The sequence below is a fragment of the Cervus canadensis genome, chromosome 25 (assembly GCF_019320065.1).
Source record: "Cervus canadensis isolate Bull #8, Minnesota chromosome 25, ASM1932006v1, whole genome shotgun sequence".
NCBI lineage: Eukaryota > Metazoa > Chordata > Mammalia > Artiodactyla > Cervidae > Cervus > Cervus canadensis.
Genome location: NC_057410.1, coordinates 25,360,184 through 25,383,932, shown reverse-complemented (window position 1 = coordinate 25,383,932; position 23,749 = coordinate 25,360,184). Strand labels below are relative to the sequence as shown.

The 23,749-nt window shown below is 44.0% G+C and overlaps 1 protein-coding gene across 2 annotated transcripts in view; it reads right to left on the bottom strand.

Moving 5' to 3' along the window:
- Positions 1–23,749, bottom strand: part of LOC122427613 (tubulin alpha-1C chain) — a 46,943-nt gene that overhangs the window by 2,107 nt on the left and 21,087 nt on the right. Inside the window, exons 1-3 of one of the 2 annotated variants that reach the window (XM_043447216.1) lie at positions 5,408–5,509; positions 1,417–1,639; positions 1,128–1,276 (exon numbers count right to left, since the gene is read on the bottom strand). In XM_043447216.1, coding sequence (XP_043303151.1) covers positions 1,128–1,276; positions 1,417–1,639; positions 5,408–5,410 — 375 coding nt within the window. In that variant the 5' untranslated portion in view covers positions 5,411–5,509. Of the gene's footprint in view, positions 1–1,127; positions 1,277–1,416; positions 1,640–5,407; positions 5,510–23,749 lie in introns of those variants that run through there. The other variant, XM_043447217.1, reaches the window with a different exon arrangement.

Here is a 23,749-nt window from a genome sequence, read left to right as displayed (position 1 = left end):
TGGACATAGTAATCACACAGGGACAAATGCAATTGTTCTGGTGCTTAATGAACTTCACTCCAGAACCCTCAATGACCTTCACTAGTTTATTTGTCCCTAAGGCAGGTCCTGATTTCCAAGTCAGTACTTGTAGCTGAAGCTTCACTTGCAAACAGAGGAACCATTAGCCCAATTTTGCTGTGAAGACTGTGATAACATTGTAAAAAGTATGAAGCCAAGAACGATGTAAGGCCATTCTTTTGAAAATAGACCTGTTGTTGGCAGCCTTAGCGTTATATGAATTTCCTGACAAGCTATTCCACCCAGGCCTTCCTTCATTCTTGATTTTAGTTAATTACTTACAAGTTGCCCATATGCCTAAGGAGCAGAGTCATCTGATTGCCAGACTCTTAATTAAAATGATCTGAACAGAACCCTTATCAACCTTACCAATGTGAATACAGTTACCTTAGATTTTTCTGCCTCAAGGCTAGTCTACACTGCCCTGAGCTCTAGTAGAAAAACAAGGGTACTGCTTTTTGTGGTTATATCTTAATACTTTCAAAGTTCCAGTGACTTATACTTGCTTCCCTAACAAGGGAGGTCCCTTGACTCCACTTCCAGGGTTGCTGGAATTATCCAATGGCAGCTGTTTCTAGTCGGTATTTCATGGGCTTCTTTTGCTGTAACTTTGTGTAGCAACATAGGGTAGCTCTCCAATTTTTATGAGTTTGATCAATTAGTTACATTCAGAGCCAGCCACATACCACTGTGACTAAGATGACCTAAAAAGGGATGCCTCAGCTTGGAGCCAGGAAGCTGCCTGATTAAGATGAACAAGGATGTTTAATGGGCTTAAGTGTCAGTAAAACTGTTAAGGCTTCCTGGTACTCACTCGACTTCAGGTAAACTGCCCTCATGAGTGAGCAATTGCCCAAATCTACCTTAGAAGACACAGGAAGAGGCCAAACAGCACTTACTTCAGCCTCAAAAAGTTGCTCCATAGCACAGGACCGTTTGGTTTAGAAGTCAAGTCATAGTGGGCAGTATAAAGCTCATTCTAGTGTGCAAAGAATGATTCTCACAGTCTGGTCTCTCAAAGCTCTAAGAGAAAACCCTCATCCTATATTATATAGTTCTTTGTTTACCAGTTTTCGAACTCGGTCCAAGACGAGGTCAATGATCTCCTTGCCAATGGTGTAGTGACCTCGGGCATAGTTATTGGCAGCATCTTCTTTGCCTGAGATAAGTTGCTCAGGGTGGAAGAGCTGGCGGTAGGTGCCAGTGCGAACCTCATCTGGAAAAGGAAAATGAAGCAGCCACCCATCACGAACAACCCACACAAGTCTGCTCCATCTCAGGGCATCAATGGAACTCCCAGGACACACCTCCTGTCCCAGATCCCAGGGATCTATGGGGTTACTGAGGTCAACTCACCAATGACTGTGGGTTCCAGGTCTACAAACACTGCCCTGGGCACATGCTTGCCAGCGCCTGTCTCACTGAAGAAGGTGTTGAAGGAGTCGTCTCCTCCCCCAATAGTCTTGTCACTTGGCATCTGGCCATCAGGCTGGATGCCATGTTCCAGGCAGTAGAGCTCCCAGCAGGCATTGCCGATCTGGACACCAGCCTGGCCAACGTGGATGGAGATGCACTCACGCTGTGGGAAGGAAGAAAGGAAGTGTCAGAATGTGACACATCGGATGGGACATTTAGCAATGATTCACACAGAAATGACTATTAACCTTCAAGACAGACCAGCACCTTTCTGGAGGCCATGCCTGCCCAGGCACTATTTCACAAACAACAGGCCAATTCAGAGAAAATGCTTTGGAAAACCACAGATATGTTAATGAACTACTAGACAAGGCCAGAGACCAGACTTTCACTTTACAGCCACATTAGATATTCATGGTCAGGTTTCTACCTTCAGAATGACACAAGCTACTCTAGCAATAGATGTTCCCCAACTCCTGGGAAATATGCCTGCTGATTCCTTAGAGGCATGCAAAATTCCTCCTTCCAGCTCTGATTCATTCCCTGTGTGACTGTGTAACTACAGCTCATTCCCATGCCTCTTTCATTCTATTCTTTAAGCAGCTTCTGCCTCTCCCTTTAAAACCAGCTTAAACCAGCAAACTACAGTTCTATGACTCATGGAGAAAACCCCAGATAAGCAGCAGTTACCTGGACTTCAAAGACTGTGGTCAAAGGCATCCTGTTATCCCTGTGGAAGTATTTAATCTTAGGGAAAAACATTTTCCTTCACTGTTCACACACCTTGAGGGGAGAGTGGGAGAGGGTAGGCGGATGGAGATAGGGTAACAAAAGCTAGAGGTGTCACCAAGACTTCACTAATAGTTTAAGAAATCAGCTTTTCTCTCTCTGGCATTGTGGAAGAAGAGTCTATAATTTCATAAATTTAACGATGTTAGGCAAGCCGTTTGTTTTCCTTTACTTGCTGAACAAGGTCATTTATAAGTTACCAAACTCATTCCTGCTTGGTAAAATGAGGCAGTGAACATAGAATCTAAACCCACAGACTTAGGAGGAAAACAAACAGGATTTTTATTGTATTTCCATCATAAATCAAATTGGCTGTTTGAGACAGCAGTCTTTCAAGTATCCACATCAAATATCTCCTATTACATTTTCTCCAAATAAGAGAGTTTGAGGGTTCTGAAAGCTGCTAATAGGACTTTAAAGCCTTTGACTGTGTGGATCACAACAAACTGGGAAATTCTTAAGGAGACTGGAATACCAGACCCCCTTACCTGTCTCTTGAGAAACCTGTATGCAGGTCAAGAAGCAACAGCTAGAAACAGACATGAAACAATGGACTGGTTCAAAATTGGGATAGGAGTACATCAAGGCTGTATATTATCACCCTGCTTATTTAACATCTATGCAGAATACATCATGCAAAATGCTAGGCTGGATGAATCACAAGCTGGAATCAAGCCTCCCAGGAGAACTATCAGTTAACCTCCGATGATACCACTCTAACGGCAGAAAGTGAAGGGGAACTAAAGAAAAGAACCTCTTGATGAGGGTGAAAGAGGAATGAAAAAGCTGGCATCTGGTCCCATCAGTTGATGGCAAATAGATGGGGAAAATGTGGAAACAGTGAGAGGTTTTATTTTCTTGGGCTCCAAAATCACTACAGACGGTGACTGCAGCCATGAAATTAAAAGACACTTGCTTCTTAGAAGGAAAGCTATGACAAAACTAGACAGCATATTAAAAAGCAGACATCATTTTTCCAACAAAGGTCTGTATAGTCAAAGCTATGATTTTTCCAATAGTCATGTAAGGATGTGAGAGTTGGACTGTAAAGAAGGCTGAGCACAGAGGAATGGATGTTTCTGAATTGTGGGGCTGGAGAAGACTCAAGAGTCCCTTGGACTGCAAGGAGATCAAACCAGTCAATCCTAAAGGAAATTAACAGTGACTATTCATTGGAAGGACTGATGCTGCAGCTCCAATACTTTGGCCACTTGAGGCAAAGAGCCGACCCATTTGAAAAGACCCTGATGCTGGGAAGGATTGAAGGTAAAAGAAGGGGGTGGCAGAGGGTGTGATGTTTAGATAGCATCATCGACTCAAGGGACACGAGTCTGAACAAACTCCAGGAGATAGTGAAGGACTGGAAAGCCTGACATTCTGCAGTAGGTAGGGTCGCAAAGAGTCAGACACGACTTACCAACTGAACAACAATAGGAATCTAAAGAAAATTCAGTATCACCTAAGATGTTAAAGGGCCTAGTTTCATAACCCCTAGAAAAAACCTCCAATTGCTCATAACCTTTGACTTATGCTTCGCTCCTTGTCACCATACTCCCCATAAAGCAATTATGCTCTGCTGACCTCGTCAGCAAGCTCACTATTACCTGCATCTACTGGCTGAGCTCTAAGGTTGTGGGAGAAAGGGGAGTTTGCTCTGATGAACCCATGACTTTTTACCACTGCATTGTGTTTACCTTTAACTGGACTTTGGACATTCCACAGGCCTAGAAACCAGGAAAGAACCAGATATTTGCCCATGACAGTCCCAGGTCCCAAGGAGACAAAATATCTGAGAAGACCCTGCCATCCTAATGAAACACTTCTAATGAAGCCTTTTGAGTTCAAAAACTTTTCATATTGTGCAACAGTATGGCTTAGATGGGGCCACTGCTTGCCCTCCACTCTCCCCTGGCCACTTGGGAGATGAAGTGAGATACTGGTGATGGAGTCACTTAGTCTAGCCTTAACGGGATAATCAGCATCTGTCCTTTGTAAAATACCAGTCTAACCAGTGTATGTCTTAATAGGTTTGCTGCTGCTGCTGATCTCCTGCCCTTTAAACACTCCCACTATTTTCTCAATAACACATTTACCAGTGTCCTTTGGTCTGGCTTAGTAAAAAGAACTCAAGCAAGTGTTACAGTCAGACATCCTTTTGATAACTGTGGTAGTCCCTAAAAAGGGTAACTATTTATTCACTATATTCCTTTTTAAAAAAAAAAAAAAGACATTTGAAACATTTGATACTCATGCCCTTCTTTAGGTAGACCTCCAACTGATGTTTCCTAAGATACTTGTTTCCAAAACCTCTGGAAGCTAAATAGAAAATACTCAAGTTGTGTGTAATTTCATGTTTCTTTAAAACCAAGAATACTTTGTCAGTACTAGTTCACTCTGTGACTTTATATGTAAATGTTTCTTTTACGGACTTTTTAAAACCTGTAAGAAGAAAATTTCAGCCATTAAACACCCCACTAAATTAACACTAGAAACACTAGAAACACAGGATTAAACAACGTGACAGTGATTTCCTTCAAAAGAGGAGCCTGCCTTCATCCTTCACGTGGATTGGCGCAATTGCAAGAGCTCCCCCGGCCCACCCAACCCCCGCCATCCCGGCCACAGGTGAGGATGGTGCAATTGGAAACTCCTCCCAGAGTCTGGCCACAGGTGACTCAGCAGCAAGTCACAGGGCACAGGGGAGGGGTCGCCGGGAAACCTCTGCACCTACTATGCTGGAGCACACGAGATGCTCCGGGGTCCTTTGCGTAAGGCTGTGGGAAGGTGAGATCATTTCAGGAAATGGGAGGGATTTGAGCTTTCACAAGTCCTTGGGAGCCGGTGCGAAGGTTCTCGGACCTTCCTGGGGCAGTAGCGGCCTCGAAGGAATTTTTGAATGGCCCCTCTCTAGGATCAAGTGGCTTTTCCACTTCCACTCAAGGCAGTGCCCAGGCCGCGTCTTCGAGCCCGACGAGGAGTCAGCCAGGTGAACTCGACTCTCCCAACCTGGCCACCAGAAACCAGTGTGCCCGGAGGCGTGGACGTGGCTGCACTCGCACTGGGGTCCCAACGCCCCTTCGGACTCCGCACCGTGGAGTGGTGTGGTCTGCCCCCACACCACCGCCCGGGGACCCCCACTCACCATGACGGGGACTTGTACGGTTCTGCGGGGTTGGAACAGGTGAGGGGACGGCAGTGAAGATCTCCCACTGACAGACTACTAAGGAGTCCGGGGGAGAAGTAGTGAGAGGCCCGGGGCCGGGAGGCATCCTATAAACCCCTACCCGGGCCACGTGTCAGGAGGCCGGGCACCCGGCCCCGCCCCGGCCTCCGCCGCCCCGCCTCCCAGCCCGCGGCCGGCTTTTACCCTCGGGGCGGAGAGAGGAGGGGCGCACGGCGCTCATTGGTGGGTTCAAAAGTTCAAGCCAAACTCTACGGAACCGGCCAGAAGAACAGGAAGGGAAGGAGGCATCCTGGGGCCGGGGAATGGGCCGGTGGGGTGAGGAAGAGGATGCACTCGGCGACTGGAAGGAGAAGCGAGGCGAAGGGTGGGGACGGCAGTGGGCGACGCGTAAGCGAGGAGGGGCGCCAGGTAGAGGGAGGCGCGGAAGCGGAGCCCTCCGGGTGCGGCTCCTCTCGCTGCCCGCCCGGCCCCGGGGCTCCGGACCCCCGACCCTGGACTGGAGGGCGACCTAGGTGGCCTTCAGCCAGTCCCAGCCGCACAGCCCCCAGTCAGGACCTCCCACACGATCCGGCTGCTTCCACCGCGGGGAACCGCGGCGCCCGCAGCTCTCGCAGTTGAGGCACTTCCAAGAGGGAAGGCCTAAGGTTCCCCATTCCAGGTCCTAATCACCACAAACCAACTTGAAATCTTGAATCTCACCTTTTTTTGCTTTTCTTTCCTTGTTTTCCTACCGCCTTTTAAAATGAAACTTTTGGTTCCTAACAGCAAACTCCTTCCTACTGTTGCAAAAGCGGTCTTTCCCACGCCCCAAATTCATTATAATGCTAACCCCGGCTTCCCAGGTGGCGCTAGTGGTAAAGAATCCTCCTGCCAATACAGGAGAGGCAAGATGTGCAGGTTTGATCCCTGGGTGGGGATGATCCGCTGGAGTAGGAAATGGCAACCCACTCCAGTATTCTTGCCTGGAGAATCCCATGGACAGAGGAGCCTGGTGGGCGACAGTCCTTGGGGTCTCAAAGAGTCTGACATGATGAGCACACAAGCATATAATAGTTTTCACTTTTCAGTTGCTTACTAAACAGAGTTGTTTGCTTTTCAGACAATGTTAATCACATGTCATCCATAGAAATGCTGTGCCTTAGCCCCGTTTTTACAGATAAAGAAACTAGGGTTTAGAGTAATTAAACTAGTTGCAGGTCACACATCTGGAGCGAAGTTAGGACCTCACCACCTTGCATTGCCTCACCCTAAGTATACCAGTCTTTGTTATGGAACCCAAGCTCCCTGTCCCTGCCACACGGAATCCAGAACCTGGGAGTTTGGAGCAGAGAAAGATTTATTGCAAAGGCTCAAAGCAAGAATAAATGTCGGGTGCACAATGCACCCGAACCCTTCAATCACTTTCAGGCAAGACTGTTAGTGAAAAGGGTCATAGTTGGCTTGACCAGCTCCCAGACCTTCTCCTCATTGGTTCATGGTGAGGTAACAGGGTGATGTTTCCAGAATCTCATCCTTCTGGTTCCAACCAGTCTGGAGTCTGTGTGCTTGTGGTGGACTTGTAGTTACATTCTCCTGAGTGGGGGGGGTCTTAGTTTTTGTAGAACAAGTCAAAGATAATGCATCAGGTTGTTATGTTTATGCTTCAGGAAGATCTAGGTGTCCTGTGACCCTATTGTCCTAATCAGTAACTGCTTGGGCTTGCTCTTTGGCACTCAAGGAAGGCCTGGGAGACTTTTTTCTGTTTTCTACAAATAAGATACAGGGGACATGGAAGGGCTTTTGAAACTGGGAAGGACCTGCAAGGTCCTGCCCAATATCACTTGACTGTCCATGCAACGATTTATTTCTCAGAAGCATCCTTTATTTCATTTGCTTTTCTTGTTTATAGGATATAGGCTTCATTCAGCCTCCTTGATCTTCCCTGAACTCCAAAGGGCCGATTCAAACAGTTGCTTATTAGGGAAGGGAGGGGATGCAGAAATAGGAGAAGTCTAGTGGTGGTACAGCCTTGAAGCCTGGTTTCTACTCAAGGAATATGCATAAGAGTATCTCTGAGTTCTGCAGAACCCAGACCTCTACCCAGGTGGAGGATGTAACTTCAGGTTGAGCACAAGATTCCTGGAGCACTGCCCTATTATCTCACCACCAACCAATCAAAAGAAAGTGACAAGTTCTGCATCCACCACATTCAAAATTCACCCCAAATTTTGCCTCCTTTTCTGGGCCCTGTTAGGCCTCCTGTGCATGCCTACGCCCACTCGTGCTAAGTTGCTTCAGTTGTGTCTGACCCTTTGCGACCCAATGGACTGTAGCCGGCTAGGCTCCTTTGTCCATGGGATTTTCCAGGCAAAAATACTGCAGTGGTTTGCCATTTCCTTCTCCAGGGGATCTCTCTCACCCAGAGGTAGAACCTGGGTCTCCCACATTGTAGGTTGATTCTTAACAAACTGAGCCACCAGGAAAGCCCCAGCTAGTTGGCAAAGAATCTCAGCAGGGAGTAATTACAGAAGAAAGAGACAATTACCAAGAAGCATCTTGAGTATGCAATCTCTGAGTGGGGAGGTGTTAAGGGAAATACTGACTGGAACTGCCCACCCTGGCTAGGAACCATAATAACCATTCATGTGACTTATACTATGACAGGAGGTCCTAGAAAGGAACAGGGAACTAAAAGCCACTACCAACCCAGAGAATTCAGGAAAGTTCAAAAGGAGATGCCACGTGTCCTACCAACCTCCCAGGATCCTCCTTGCTGGAATCCATCCTGTGTGAGTGATGTGTGCACCACCAGGAAGGACCCTGAGTCAGAAACTAATCCCATTACTATAAAATCCGGGACTGTGAGCCATGTGGCAGAGCAGACCTCCTGGGTGCCGTTACCCTCCTGCTCTCTGCCCAGGCACCCCTTCTCAATAAAACCTCTTGCTCCGTCAGCATGAAACAGAGCATGACCCTATGGTCCTTCCCCCCAGCCATGTCCTCTGCCTGCCTGTTGTCTGTGGAAAACTTTAGCAAAGAATAAGTTTCATCAGAGAAGTGAGAAATGCCGAAACAAAGGAAAACAGTCAAAGGAGATCAAGTAATAATAATGTAGTCACGAAGCATAGTCAAGGACCTTTAGTTTCTTCTCAAGGACTACAGATAATATTCTGAGACATATCCTGTGAGCTGTCTTACAGATACTGAAACCCCAGGTGGAAAAGTTAACTATAAGATGACCAGACTGTACCCAGGACATGAGCTGCCACAATTCCAAGACCTGTTCTCAAAGAAATGGGAACAAACAGACTCTGGAACTGAAGATTAACTGTACCTAAAACAATCAAGATGATGCTAGTCAGACTACCAATGACCAATCTGAAGATGACTGTCAGAGCTCACTATGCTGTTTCTGTATGTAGCCAACCCCCCTCCCTACTCTGTATAAAAGCTCCTACCCCCTGTCAGTGGTGGTGGGGGGGCGGGAATCAGCCTTTGGACAGATGTCTGCCCTCCCCCCAGTTGCTGGCATCTGAAATAAAGCAAACTTTCCTTTCCACCAACTGGGCCTGTTTATTGACTTTTGGGCAGCGAGCAGCCAGACCCTACCTTTCAATAATAAGTATGTGTGTCTCCTTGGATGATTCATTTCTCAGTGTCAGACAAGTGCCCGCTCCTAGGCACTGGAAGGGATTCCCCTTCCTGCAACCCTTTCATCATGTTATCCTAGTTCTTAAATTCCTCAGCCACCTCTGAGTGATAGAATTTATGGAAATACTCAGACACAGACATACAAACTTATGGTTACCAAAGGGGAAGGGAGAGGAGGGACGAATTAGAAGTTTGGGATTAACATGTACACACTACGGTAAAGAATCTGCCTGCAGTACAGGAGACCTGGATTTGATCCCTGGGTTGGGAAGATCCCCTGGAGAAGGGAATGGCTACCCACTCTAGTATTCTTGCCTGGAGAATTCCATGGACAGAGGATAGTGGTGGGCTATAGTCCATGGGGTGGCAAAGAGTCGAACAGAACTGAGCGACTAACACTTTCACTATATACAAAATGGATAACCAACAAGGACCTACTGTACAGTACAGGGAATTATACTCAATATGTTGCAATAGCCTGTAAGGGAAAACAATCTGAAATATATATATATATTATATATATTTATATATATATAAAACAATCACTTTATACCTGAAACTAACACAACATTGTAAATCAACTGTACTTTAATTTAAAAAAGAAATATTCTACTGAATAGTAGAAGAATATGTTAAAGGACTTTTTCCTGAAGTAGAAAACAGCAAAATGAGTTTCAGATACTGAATAGGCAGAACTCAAGATACACTCCAACTCATGTACACAAAATGGATGCTGTGGAAATGTGTGCAGAGATTCCTTTTCAAATTACAGTACATAACTCCTTCATTCATCAAATGCTTATTGAGCACCTATTGTGTAGCAAGGTATTCTGAAATTTGGAATAACTAGCACTTTAGTTTGTTGTTAGATATTTTAGTCTTAATTAGTAGTGCTTTCCCATTTTTAAATGTATTCCACAAATATACATTCAGCAGAGTTTCTAGGTGCTTAGAAATAAGTATGTGAACAAAACAGGTCTCTGTGTCATGGAGTGAATGTTCTAGAGCAGGATGGGGAAGAAAGATAAACAATGAACATAAGTAAACTATAGAAAAACAGAGCAAAGTGGAATGAGGGTGCTGGGAGGGGAGAGTGTGGGAGGAGGTTGCAATGTAAGCAAGAAGGTCAAGGTGAGCCTTAATGTTAAGTGAGATGTGAACAGAGCTGACGGTCCTGAGGGGCTAGTCAGGACCCCGGGAGAAAAGCGGGCCCAGGACACTGAGAAGCTGCAGCCGACGCCTCCCAGGCAAAGGTGAGGGTTTAGTGATCCTGGAAGGAGAGCAGGCAGAGAGCTTGACTGGAAGAGATGAACAGTAGGAGGTGAGGGCTGGAGAGGCAATGGAAGCCAGATCTTGTGGCTTCATATAAGCTACTACAAAGCCCTGGGGTTCTATAGAGAGTGCCATAGAGAGTGAAGTAAGTGAAAGAGAAATAAAAACATTGTATAAAGTGAAAGTGAAGTCCTTCAGTCACGTCTGACTCTTTGCAACCCCATGGACTGTAGCCCATCAGGATCCTCTGTCCACGGGATTTTCCAGGCAAGAGTACTGGAGTGGGTTGCCATTTCCTTTCCCAGGGGATCTTCCCGACCCAGGGATCAAACCCAGGTCTCCCACATTGTAGGCAGACGCTTTGCCATCTGAGCCACCAGGGATTGTATAGTAACACACATATGAGGAGAGTGAAAAAACTGCCTTAAAACTCAACATTTAAAAAACAAGGATCAAAAAAAGCAACAACAACAAGGATCATGGCATCCAGTCCTACCACTTCATGGCAAATAGATGGGGAAACAATGGAAACAGTGACAGACTTTATTTTCTTGGGCTCCAAAATCACTGCAGATGGTGACTGCAGCCATGAAATTAAAAGACACTTGCTCCTTGGAAGAAAAGCTATGACCAACCTAGATAGCATATTAAAAAGCAGAGACGTTACTTTGCTGACAAAGGTCCATCTAGCCAAAGCTATGGTTTTTCCAGGAGTCATGTATGGATGTGAGAGTTGGACGATAGAGAAAGCTGAGCACCAAAGAATTGATGCTTTTGAACTGTAGTGTTGGAGAAGACTCTTGAGAGACTCTTGGACTGCAAGGAGATCAAATCAGTCAATCCTGAAGGAAATCAGTCCTAAATATTCATTGGAAGGACTAATGCTGAAACTGAAGCTTCAATATTTTGGCCACCTGATGTGAAGAACTGACTCATTGGAAAAGACCCCGATGCTGGGAAAGATTGAAGGCAGGAGGCAAAGGGGACGACAGAGGATGAGATGGTTGGATTGTATCATCCACTCAATGGACATAAGTTTGAGCAAACTCGGGGAGATAGCAAAGAACATGGAAGCTGGACATGCTGCAGTCCACGGGGCTGCAAAGAGTCAGACACAACTGAGCGACTGAACGGAAGAGAATGTAGAATCTAGAAAAATGGTATAGATGATCTTATTTGCAAAGCAGAAATACAGACAGAGACATAGAGAACAAATACATGCATACCATAGGGAAAAGGGAGCAGGATGAGTGGAACTGGGAGACTGGGATTGACATATATACGCTATTGATACTATGAATAAAATAGGTAACTAATGAGAACATACTGTATAGCACGGGAACTCTATTTAATGCACTGTGGTGACCCTAATGAGAAGGAAGTCCAAAAGGGACAGATATATGCATACGCGTAGCTGATTGATTTTGCTATTCAGGATGTAAAGTAACAAACCGAGAAAAAAAAAGGTCCCGTGGTTTTAACACTGACACAGGGAGCCACTGTAAGGTGCAAAACAGTGGTGACATGGCCTGACTACCTTTTTTTTAAGATCCCTCTGGTGTTGTGTTGAGAACACACTATAGGAGAAGTAGGGAGAAGCAGGATGATAACTTACTGCAGAACCCTTTGAAAGATAATGGAAACTCAGACCAGAGTGGTAGTAGAGGAAGTGGCAGAAAGTGGTTACAGTTGGTTACATTCTGAAGATAGGGCAGAAATGATTTCCTGGAGGCTCACATATGAGGGGGAAGAAAAGCCAAGCATTTTTCCAGGATTTTTAGCCTGAATGAGTAAGAGAAGATTTTGCCATCAACAGATGCAAAATGTTGGGAATGGGGCAGGCTTGGAAGGGGATGTTATCAGGGGTTTGTCTTTGGTGATGTTAAATCCAGATGTTGAGATGTCCATGTAGAGGTGGAGATGCTCAGGACATAGCTAGATATGAGAGTGTGGATCTCAAGGGAGAGAGATCTGGGTAGAGATATACATCTAAGTGCCATTCTAAAGGCATGACATGGGGCGAGATCACTACGGAAATGAGTATAGAAACAGGAGAGAAGAGGACCAAGGATTGAGCCCTGGGAGAGGAGGCAGATCCCATGAAGGACACTAAGAAGGAACAGTCACTGAGTTAGGAGGAAACCTGGGAGTGTGAAGTCCTGGAAACCAAGGAAGGAATGATCAGCAGTGTCATATGCCTATGTCATAGGCCAAACAAGATGAGAACTCAAAAATGACCAAGGATTTAGCCACACAGAAGTCACTAGTAACCTGGATGGGAATAGTTCAGTGTGGTGATTGAAAAATAACAGGCATTTAGTTTGGGGGAGAATGGATACATGTATATGTATGGCTGAATCCCTTCCCTGCTCACCTGAAACTATCAGAACACTGTTTGTTAACTGGCTATGAAGTGAAGTGAAGTGAAGTCGCTCAGTCGTGTCCGACTCTTTGCGACCCCATCAACTGTAGCCTACCAGGCTCCTCCATAACTGGCTATACCCCAATACAAAATAAAAAGTTAAAAAAAAAATACTAATAGTCATTTTATTTTTAGATTCTGTTTTCATATGGTTCATTAACAAAATACTCTTTCTTTCTCTAACTCCCTTCCTCCTCACATTCAAGCAGACTGCCCCTGAGGAATCACACTATCTTTAAGGGCTTTATAGTCCTGATTACCTTGTTTTGGACTCTGGCATATTTTGCTTTCTAGAAAATTTCAAATTTCTAGCAAATTTTGCTTCAGCAAATTTCTTAATATCTGAATTACCTCCCTTATAAAATGGGGATAATGTATAACTTGTAGGTTGATACACTGTTGTAGGTTCTAAATGAGATACACAATACAGAGTACTTATACCTAGTAAAGCACCACCAGGGTGGTGGTGGTGGTGGACAAATTCAGAGATGAAGATGCATCTTCTTGCATTTGAAAATCATTTTAGTCATCCATATTTAAGTTGGGATCCATATTTAAGTTTTCTGCCCCCCCCCCCCCGCCGCTGGATTTCATTTTTGGAGGGGTGGGGAATCTTTTCCCTGCGTGGACAGTTAAAATTTTAACCTTTTATGTAAACAGGTCTTTATGGGTCTAAAAATTACTGAATGAGGAAAGGCTTACTTTCTAGCTGACAGTTTTCAGAATTGATCACAAACATATTGAGTTATTAACAGAGTGTCAGAGCTCTGCCATTTTTGGCACTATAACTTTGGAGAGGTCCTCCTCCTCCTCCTTGGACCCCAGACTTTGTGTGTGCAATATGAAGGGCATGGACAGGGTCAGCTCTAAGGCCTCTTCCAGACCTAATATTCTGAAATACTCTCACTTGAGACTTCTGCTGTACATGTGAGTTGTACAAAAATGAGCAAAGTTGAAAACATGCTTCAGTCAGGGTCTTCTTAGAATCACCAGTACATTAGATACATTCTTATTTATGGGACTTTTGTTGGAGTCTTACAATGCTTTAGGAAAAGAAGTGCTGAATACCTACTCCAGCTCAGGGAAGCTTGGGCTTTATGTCACCATATATAGGATCCACATATAGTAAAGAGAAGTGAATCCAGATAAAACCAAACCTTGGGTTTTTCAGTCTGTTTTCTCTGCTAGGCTACCAGTGATATTGAAGAACTTATTTCTGTCCAGTTACAAATTACATGTTACAAATAATGTATAGGGATATTTTGTGCTCATATAGCAATTTAGAACAAAATATTTCCTATTCCAATTGTGCCTTTGGCACTCAATTTTCTTTATAGTTCAACTCTCACATCCATACATAACTACTAGAAAAACCATAGCTTTGACTAGATGGACCTTTGTTGGCAAAGTAATGTCTCTGCTTTTTAATACGCTGTCTAGGTTCATAGTTTTTCTTCCAAGGAGCAAGCATCTTTTAATTTCATGACTGTAGTCACTATCTGCAGTGATTTTGGAGCTCAAGAAAATAAAGTCTATCACTGTTTCCATTGTTTCTCCATCTATTTGCCTTGAAGTGATGGGATGCCATGATCTTAATTTTCTGAATGTTGAATTTTAAATCAACTTTTTCACTCTCCTCTTTCACTTTCATCAAGAGGCTCTTTAGTTCTTCACTTTCTGTTATTGATACTTCTCCCAGCAATCTTGATTCCAGCTTGTTCTTCATCCAGCCCAGCGTTTCTCATGATGTACTCTGCATATAAGCTAAATAAGCAGAGTGACAATATACAGTCTTGACGTACTCCTTTTCCTATTTGGAACCAGTCTGTTGTTCTATGTCCGGTTCCATGTCCAGAGCACCGAAGAATTGATGCTTTTGAACTGTGGTGTTGGAGAAGACTCTTGAGAGACTCTTGGACAGCAAAGAGATCCAACCAGTCCATCCTGAAGGAAATCAGTCCTGAATATTCATTGGAAAGACTGATGCTGAAGCTGAAACTCCAATACTTTGGCCACCTGATGTGAAGAACTAACTCATTTGAAACGATCCTGATGCTGGGAAAGACTGAAGGCAGGAGGAGAAGGGGATGACAGAGGATGAGATGGGAGTTAGCGATGGACAGAGAGGCCTGGCAAGCTGCAGTCCACGGGGTCACAAAGAGTAGGACATGACTGAGCGACTGAACTGAACTGAACTGAATAGTGCCTTGGAAAAGTTTTCAAAAATAAGTTTTTAACAAGGATATTTATTTGGAACTGTGGGAAATAAGGTCTTGAGACTTAAAATAATTTACTCTGAACCACAAGAGGTGGAACCCAGAACAAATGCCTAAAATGGCAGGTGCCTCTTTTACTTCTTGGCCCTATATTAGTCTGCTACGGGCTCTAGTTCACAAGGAAAGGATGTCCTAGAAGTCACTTGTTGAATTTTTCTTAAGGCAAGCTAATATAATACCAAAAAGAGAATTTGTCCTACTTTCAAGACCTCCAAAGGACAGCTAAGACTCCTTGCAGTTATGTTCAACCACCTTCTTTATGATAAGCATTTTTAAAATCTTGGGACTTCCCTGGCCCTCCAATGGTTAGACTCTGTGCTCCCAATGCAGGGGGCATGAGAGCCCCCTGCATAAAATAATAATAAAATGTATGTATTTTGAAGCATTTTTTCCCCTTCTCTTTACTCCTTGTAAATAGAGAAGAGCCTATTATCTTCTAGATAATATGGGAAAAATAATCCTCAGATCCTTTAACTTTCACTTACTGTTCTTTCTCTGCAAATATTTATAACCTTCGTAACTTACTTATACACTATTTTGAATTTCTCCTCCCTCATGACTGGAGCAGGGTTTTGGCCTTCTCTTCCATTAGGACTTTATGTGAAATGCAAGCTCCATTCTGTGAGACTACCACAGAAGACTGGCTTTCATCTCTGAAATTCCACATTTTATTTCCACTGAGACATCACATGGCTTTTTCGAACCTGCCTTATAATCCCTAAAAATATTGTATTTGGGGGTCATTTCCTCACAGTGACCAAATGAAGCAACTAAGTAGGTTGTGTTTCTCCTGTATTCCCACTTTATATCCCAGAGCCAATCCTTCTTACCTTAAGCTTTTTCTGATCTTTCCTGTAATTAATAACCATTTCCTTGATTCTCCTCCTCTGTCCCTTCAGGATAGACAGGGAGTATACTCTTGCAGAAAATTAAAAAGAACTATTCACATTCTCCAATCATCTACATTATTATTCCAGTAAGTAGACTATATCCTGGAGTCTGGAACTCTTTTCTATTTATAGCAATGTTTATTTAATAATTTTATTTATTCATGTACCTAAAAAGCCCCTGGCAGCCCAAAGTGGAAAGGCCCCTGAGAAACTTCTTTCCTTGTGACTGTACCTTCTTGCCAGCAGCTGAGATGGTGGGGGGTTTACTCAGAGACTGTGAATCTTAGGATAATCTTTCCTCTTTCACTTTTCTGATATCTTTTTACCTCCTCCCAGGACACAGAGCTGATCGTTTCCAAGTACACCAAGTACTTGTTTTTTCCTACCTAATTAGTCCAGCAGTACCTCAATTCGAGGGAGTACCACTGCATAAACTGTACACAGTTGGGAAATTTAGAGGTAAAAGAGTCTCGTGTTACTCAGGTGAAAAAGTGAAGTCAAAGTGTGAGACCCCATGTGCTACCGCATACCAGGCCCCCCCATCCATGGAATTCTCCAGGCAAGAATATTGGAGTGGGTTGTCATTCCTTTCTCCAGGGAAATCTTCCTAACCCAGGGCTCAAACCCGGGTCTCCTTCATTGCAGGCAAATTCTTTACCATCTGAGCCACCAGGGAAGCCCATTATTAAATTTGGCTGAAAGCATTTGGCCTTTTCCAGGATCTGTTTCTCCCACTTCAAGTCAGTGGGCTGCTCCCTAATCTGAACCCCATATGATTCTTTTGTAATACTAATCCTCCTACTCACTGGTGTGTGAGAGAGTCTACTAGAGCCAACAATTTAGATTTTTAGGAATTTGGTGAGCCAGTTAGACATCACATTGGCAGCTTGAAACCAGCAATGATGGATGTATTTACATCATGGAAATTGGTGAATGCTACAAATTAGGCTCTCATCTCCACTCTCAGCTGGTTGTTAAAACATTTTCCATTGCCCCTACTTCCACTCTAGTCCAAATCAGGACATTTCTCTTAGTTCTTTAGAGCTCTGATTATTAAAAAAAAAAAAAGACTCATTTTTTTTTTTTTTTTTTTTGGTCTCAGAGCTTGATTCACTGCTCTCCTCATTGCCAGCCAAAGCCCAGAGGCCCAGCTTGGCTTCTCCTCCCAATTTCAGCTTTCGGAATTACGAAAGGGTTACTACCTCTTAGCCCCTCCAATCCCAATCAACATCTTTTCCAATCGTTTTATTTCTTGGATTATAAAAGTCCCCAACTCCTGTTTAGCCACACTCCGCCCCAGCATCCCACCTCCAGGACCGGTGTCAGCACTCAGCTTCCACCCTCTGGATGAAGAGTTTACACACCTTCACTTGTTTACCTGTCACAATAAGTCTATGAGGTTATGAGGTAGCAACTACTGTTACCTCCACTTTACAGAAGAGAAAATTGAGGCTCATAGGTTGAAGGAACTTATCTAAAGGCACATGCTGGCCCATGCTGCCTGCAGTCCAGCCTTCCTCTCTGGGATCCTCAGCCCTTTCCTCAGGAGGCTGGTTTTAAGGCTTTCATTTCTTAACCACTGTTCTTCTCTCTAAAAACATCCATATGAAACCACTTTTATATCTACAACTTTAATTACATGTTTATTTCTCCAAATCATCCAAACCTGTAATGATCCCATTCAGTTATAAGAACACAATGAAGGAAAGAGGCTGGTCCAGAGTTCTAACAGACAGGGCCGTACTCAGCACTCTATTTTTATGGCACTTTAATATTCTGATCCTCTAGTCTGTCTTCCTTTTTCCTTACCCTCCAGCAATTTTTTGTTGCATTACAGTCAGGAATATAAACCATTTAGGAACCCTGGAAGGTCTTTTCTTGTTTCTGATCGATCAAGAGTTCCTCATTTAAAATTACATACCTCTTTGTTTTGGTAACTGTGGTCCCTACTGACCTTGTAAATGGGTTATGTGGAACAGCCTGTAACTACAAAAATCAGCTTGCTTACCCTGTTCCCTCAGCAGCTCCGTTTATTTGTACTGAACCCAAGGGACAGAGCCAGGTTCACACACTGTGGGAAAAAGAAAAAGAGAAGGAGGAAATTCTTTGTGTTCAAAACAAAGAAACAAATTTTACATTCAGGCTGCTCTTTCCCTTTATTGTGCCTGAAACAACTGATAGTAAACAAACTACAGTCATTTCAAAGAGGAAAAAAAAATAACCTGGAATGTAGGTCACCTAACAAGCTATGGAACCTGTTTCCTTGATGCTGGTTTGCGTAACTGAATTGAGGGGTTTCATGGCCTCTGATCAGGGCCCAGGGAGCCTGCAATGGACTGAATGTATTCCATCCCCCACCCCTATCCCCCAACCGACACCGACCTAATTCATACCTTGAAATCCTGACCTTCACCGTAATGGTATTTGGAAGTGGGGCTAAGGGGGAATAAGTAGGTCGTGAGGTGGAGCTCTCATAAATGGAATTAGTGCCCTTATAAAAGGGACCCAGAGAGCACTCTTGCCATTTGAAGATACAAGGATAAAATGGCAGTCTACAACTGGGAAGAGGGTCTGCACTGGAATTTGACTACGCTGGCACCCTGAACTTGGACTTCCAGCCTCCAGAACTGTGAGAAATTAATTTCTGTTGTTAATAAGCCACCCTGTTTATGGGATTTTGTTACAGCAGACTGAACAAAGCCACAGCCTAACCCCAAGTACATTGTTGCGTGCGTGCTAAGTCGCTTCAGTCATGTCCGATTCTTTGTGACCCAAGGACTGTAGGCCACAGACTCCTCTGTCCATGGGATTCTCCAGTCAAGAATACTAGAACGGGTTGCCACATCCTCCTCCAAGGGTTCTTCCTGACCCAGGGATTGAACCCATGTCTCTTCTGTCTCCTGCACTGGCAGGCGGGTTCTCTACCACTGGTGCCACCCGGGAAGCCCAAGCACATGGTTAAGGAAGTCAGAGAAGATGAAGTCCAAGTACAAGGAAAAGTTCAGTATAGTCTCTCAGTCACGTCCGACTCTTTGCGACCCCAGGGACTGCAGCTTGCCAGGCCTCCCTGTCCATCCTAACTCCCGGAGTTTACTCAAACTCATGTCCATTGAATCGGAGATGCCATCCAACCATCTCATTCTCTGTCGTCCTCTTCTCCTCCCACCTTCAATCTTTCCTAGAATCAGGGTCTTTTCAAATGAGTCAGTTCTTCACATCAGGTGGCCAAAGTATTGGAGTTTCAGCTTCAACATCAGTCCTTCCAATGAATATTCAGGACCAGTCTCCTTTAGGATGGACTGGTTGGATCTCCTTGCAGTCCAAGGGACTCTCAAGTGTCTCCAACACCACAGTTCAAAGGCATCAATTCTTCGGTGCTCAGCTTTCTTTATAGTCCAACTCTCACATCCATACATGATTACTAGAAAAACCATAGCTTTGACTAGATGGACCTTTGTTGGCAAAGTAATGTCTTTAAAGCTTTTTAATATGCTGTCTAGGTTGAAAGTAGTGGTTATTTATTAATGCTTAGACAGCAACAATAACAGGAAAACAATAGAATGGGAAAGACTAGAGACCTCTTCAAGAAAATTAGAGATACCAAGGGAACATTTCATGCAAAGATGGGCACAATAAAGGACAGAAATGGTAGGGACTTAACAGAAGAGAAGATATTAAGAAGAGGTGGTAAGAATACACAGAAGAACTATACAAAAAAGATCCTCATGACCCCAGATAACCACAATGGTGTGATCACTAACCTAGACCCAGACATCCTGGAATGCAAAGTCAAATGGGCCTTAGGAAGCATCACTATGAACAAAGCTAGTGCAGGTGACGGAATTCCAGTTGAGCTATTTAAAATCCTAAAAGATGATGCTGTGAAAGTGCTGCACTCATTATGCCAGCAGATTTGGAAAACTCAGCAGTGGCCACAGGACTGGAAAAGGTCAGTTTTCATTCCAATCCCAAAAGCAGGGCAATGCCAAAGAATGTTCAAACTACCACACAATTGCACTCCTCTCTCACACCAGCAAAGTAATGCTCAAAATTCTCCAAGCCAGGCTTCAACAGTATGTGAACTGAGAACTTCCAGATGTTCAAGCTGGATTTAGAAAAGGCAGAGGAACCAGAGATCAAATTGCCAACATCCATTGGATCACCGAAAAAGCAAAACATCTACTTCTGAAAAGTAGTTCCACAAAGTTTTTCTTCCAGAAAAACATCTACTTCTGCTTTATTGACTATGCCAAAGCCTTTGACTGTGTGGATCACAACAAACTGGAAAATTCTTAAAGAGACGGGAATACCAGATCACCTTACCTGCCTCCTGAGAAATCTGTATGCAGGTCAAGAAGCAACAGAACTGGATATGGAACAAAAGACTGTTTCCAAATAGGGAAAGGAGTACATCAAAGCTGAATGTTGTCACCCTGCTTGTTTAACTTCTACGCAGAGTACATCGTGTGAAACGCTGGGCTGGATGAAGCACAAGCTGGAATCAGATTGCTGGGAGAAATATCAATAACCTCAGATATGCAGATAACACCACCCTATGGCAGAAAGCAAAGAAGAGCTAAAGAACCTTCTGATGAAAGTGGAAGAGGAGAGTGAAAAAGCTGGCTTAAAACTCCACATTCAGAAAACTAAGATCATGGCATCCGGTCCCATCACTTCATGGCAAATAGATGGGGAAACAATGGAAACAGTGACAGACTTTATTTTCTGTCTGTGATAACATCACTGCAGATGGTGACTGCAGCCATGAAATTAAAAGACACTTGCTCCTTGGAAGAAAAGCTATGACCAACCTAGACAGCATATTAAAAAGCAGAGACATTACTTTGCCAACAAAGGTCTGTCTAGTCAAAGTTATGGTTTTTCCAGGAGTCATGTATGGATGTGAGAGTTGGACTATAAAGAAAGCTGAATGCCAAAGACTTGATGCTTTTGAAATGTGGTAATGAAGAAGACTTCTGAGAGTCCCTTGGACTGTAAGGAGATCAAACCAGTCCATCCTAAAGGAGATCCGTCCTGAATGTTCATTGGAAGGACTGATGTTGAAACCAATACTTTGACCACCTCTTGTGAAGAACTGACTCATTTGAAAAGACCCTGATGCTGGGAAAGATTGAAGGCAGAAGGGGAAGACAGAGGATGAGATGGTTGGATGGCATCACCGACTGGATGGACATGAATTTGAGTAAACTCCGGGAGTTGGTGATGGACAGGGAAGCCTGGTATGCTGCAGTCCATGGGGTCGCAAAGAGTTGGACACAACTGAGTGACTGAACTGACTGAGACAGCAACAGAATCATTCTGACCTCTATAGACAAAGACAGAGTAAAACGCAAAGTGAAAGATGCTGGCAGGTTGGGGAGGCAAAGATTAGAATAACAACCTATTGAAGTAACAACTTTATTGACTCTTCAGCAACAAGAAAGTAAACTCTCAAAGCCATTATCACTACTAGGAACTGGGAATTCTGGTTTCTAGTGTGAATAGATAACATGACCTTTGGTAAGGTCCCTTCCTGTATTGCATCTGAGTTTCCCCATTGGCAGTGTGAGGATAATAACTGATCTAAAACAGATCTCTGAATAAGTAGATCCCTGGATTGAGGGTTGGGAGATCTAGATTCTAGTTCTAGCACAACTTACTGAATGGATCTTAGTTTCATCATTTGTAAAATAAAACATAGCTTCTAAGTTTCCTTATACAATTTAGTTACTTTACATAGTGCCCTGAAAACATAAAGATTTTCTAGAAATGCAAAATTGCATTATTCTTTGTTTTACACAGCATATATTTATCTGGCCCCTAGAGTGTACTAAACACCGTACTAAGAATTAAGGAGAAGACAAAGCCTCTGAGGAGATCAGACTGCAATTGGGGAAGAGAAGAGACGTAGGAAGAAAAATGAAATCTAGTGAGGATGCTAGAGAGTAATGAGCGCTGTTTCAGCTAATGTGGCATGAAGGCCTCTCTGACTTGAAGGAAGAGCTGAGCCATGTGACTATCTGGGGGAAGAGCATTCCAGGCAGAGGAAATGGCTAGAGAGTGAGAAGGAGGGGAAAAGCAGTAGAAAAGGTTAGAGAGAGAGTGAAGTCCAGATTGTGTAGGTCCTTAGAGGCTACCATAAAGAATTTGGCTTTTTCTCTGCATGAGGTTGGAAGTCATTGGCCCAACGTCATGATACAATTAGACTTTGGTTTTAACAAGGTCACTCAGGCCTCTATGCTTAGAATCGACTCTAGGGAGGTAAGAATGGAAGCAGGTGACCAATTAAGCGGCTACTGTAATAATCTGAGCCGGAACGCAGGGCAGCAGCAGAGGAGATGAGATGTGGCCCGATTCTGGTTAGGAGTTTCTGATGGATTAGATGTGGGTTGTGAGAAAACATTCAAGAATGACGCCCCCTAACTGGGGCTTCCCCGGTGGTCCAACAGTTAAGCATCCTCCTTGTACTACAGGGGACACGGATTTGATCCCTGACGCGGGAAGATCCCACACGCCACAGGCAACTAAGTCCATGTGCCACAACCACTGAGCCCATGCTATAGCGCCCTGAAGACACAACTGGGGAGCCTACAGGCCCTAGAGCCCCTGCTCTGCAACAAGGGAAGCCACCGCAATGAGAAGCCCATACACTGCAACTAGAGAGTAGCCCCTGCTCACTGCAACTAGAGAAAGCCCATGCACCAACAAAGACCCAGTGCAGCCAAAAATAAATACATAAAATAAAATTGTAAAACTTCAAGAGTGACCCCAAGAGTTGGGGTCTGAACAACTGGAAAAGTGGAGTTGATACTAAGATGAGGAACAGTTTGGAAGGAGCAGGTCTAAGGGTGGTAAGGAACAGGAAGCTCATGGTTTGCTTTGAACACGGTGAGGATGAGATGCCAATCAGACATCAAGCTGAGAACTTAAGGAGGCAATGAATCAATATGCATAAGAATCCTAGGGTGGAAAGGGACCAGGACTTGCAACACAAATCCTCAAGTTTCTACATTAGGGAATCTAGCCTCAGTAGAACTAGGAGAGCTTGACAACAGTCCAGTGGCAGAAAAGGATACTGAGACTCAAAACCATCTTGAGGAAAGAAGTCTAGACTAGAGATCCATTTTAAGACATTTCAAGTATTGACACATTTCAAGTAATTTTTTTAAGTGTATATTGCTGTTTCTTTTCTTTCTTTCTTTAATATTATTTATTTTGGCTGCACTAGGTCTTAGTGGCAGCATGCAGGATTTTTAGTTGTGGCACATGGGATCTAGTTCCCTGACCAGGGATTGAACCCAGGCTCCCTGCATTGGGAACTTAAGTGTGTTAGCCGCTAGACCACCAGGGAAGTGCCAAGGCCCCATGTATTGAGACCACATATTGTGCTCCTGTACAAATTGGAACTGGAGACTGTAAGCCCATTACACTTTAGCCATCCAAGGAACTTAATCTGAGAGAGCTAGTTTCCTCTATGCTTGAGTTAGAGCACAACCAGTCTGCCTCATTCCCTTATGTCCCAATTTGGCATATGCAAACCTAAGATTCTGGACAGTGTCAATGAAAAATTAGTCAATCAATCTAAGAAAGGAATGGAAAATTTTATTTGAGCCAAATTTGAGGGTCATAACCCAGAAAGCACAACTCGGAAAGCTCTGACAACTCTTCTGTCCATCGGAAGTCAAGGCACCACATGTAAGTTTTTTGAGACAGAGGGCTGTACACTAAATGAAGTATTACTGACAGTTTACATGATCAAGATCTAGGTGTCATTGTGGTAGGTCATGTGACCCTTTACAAGCTCAAGAAA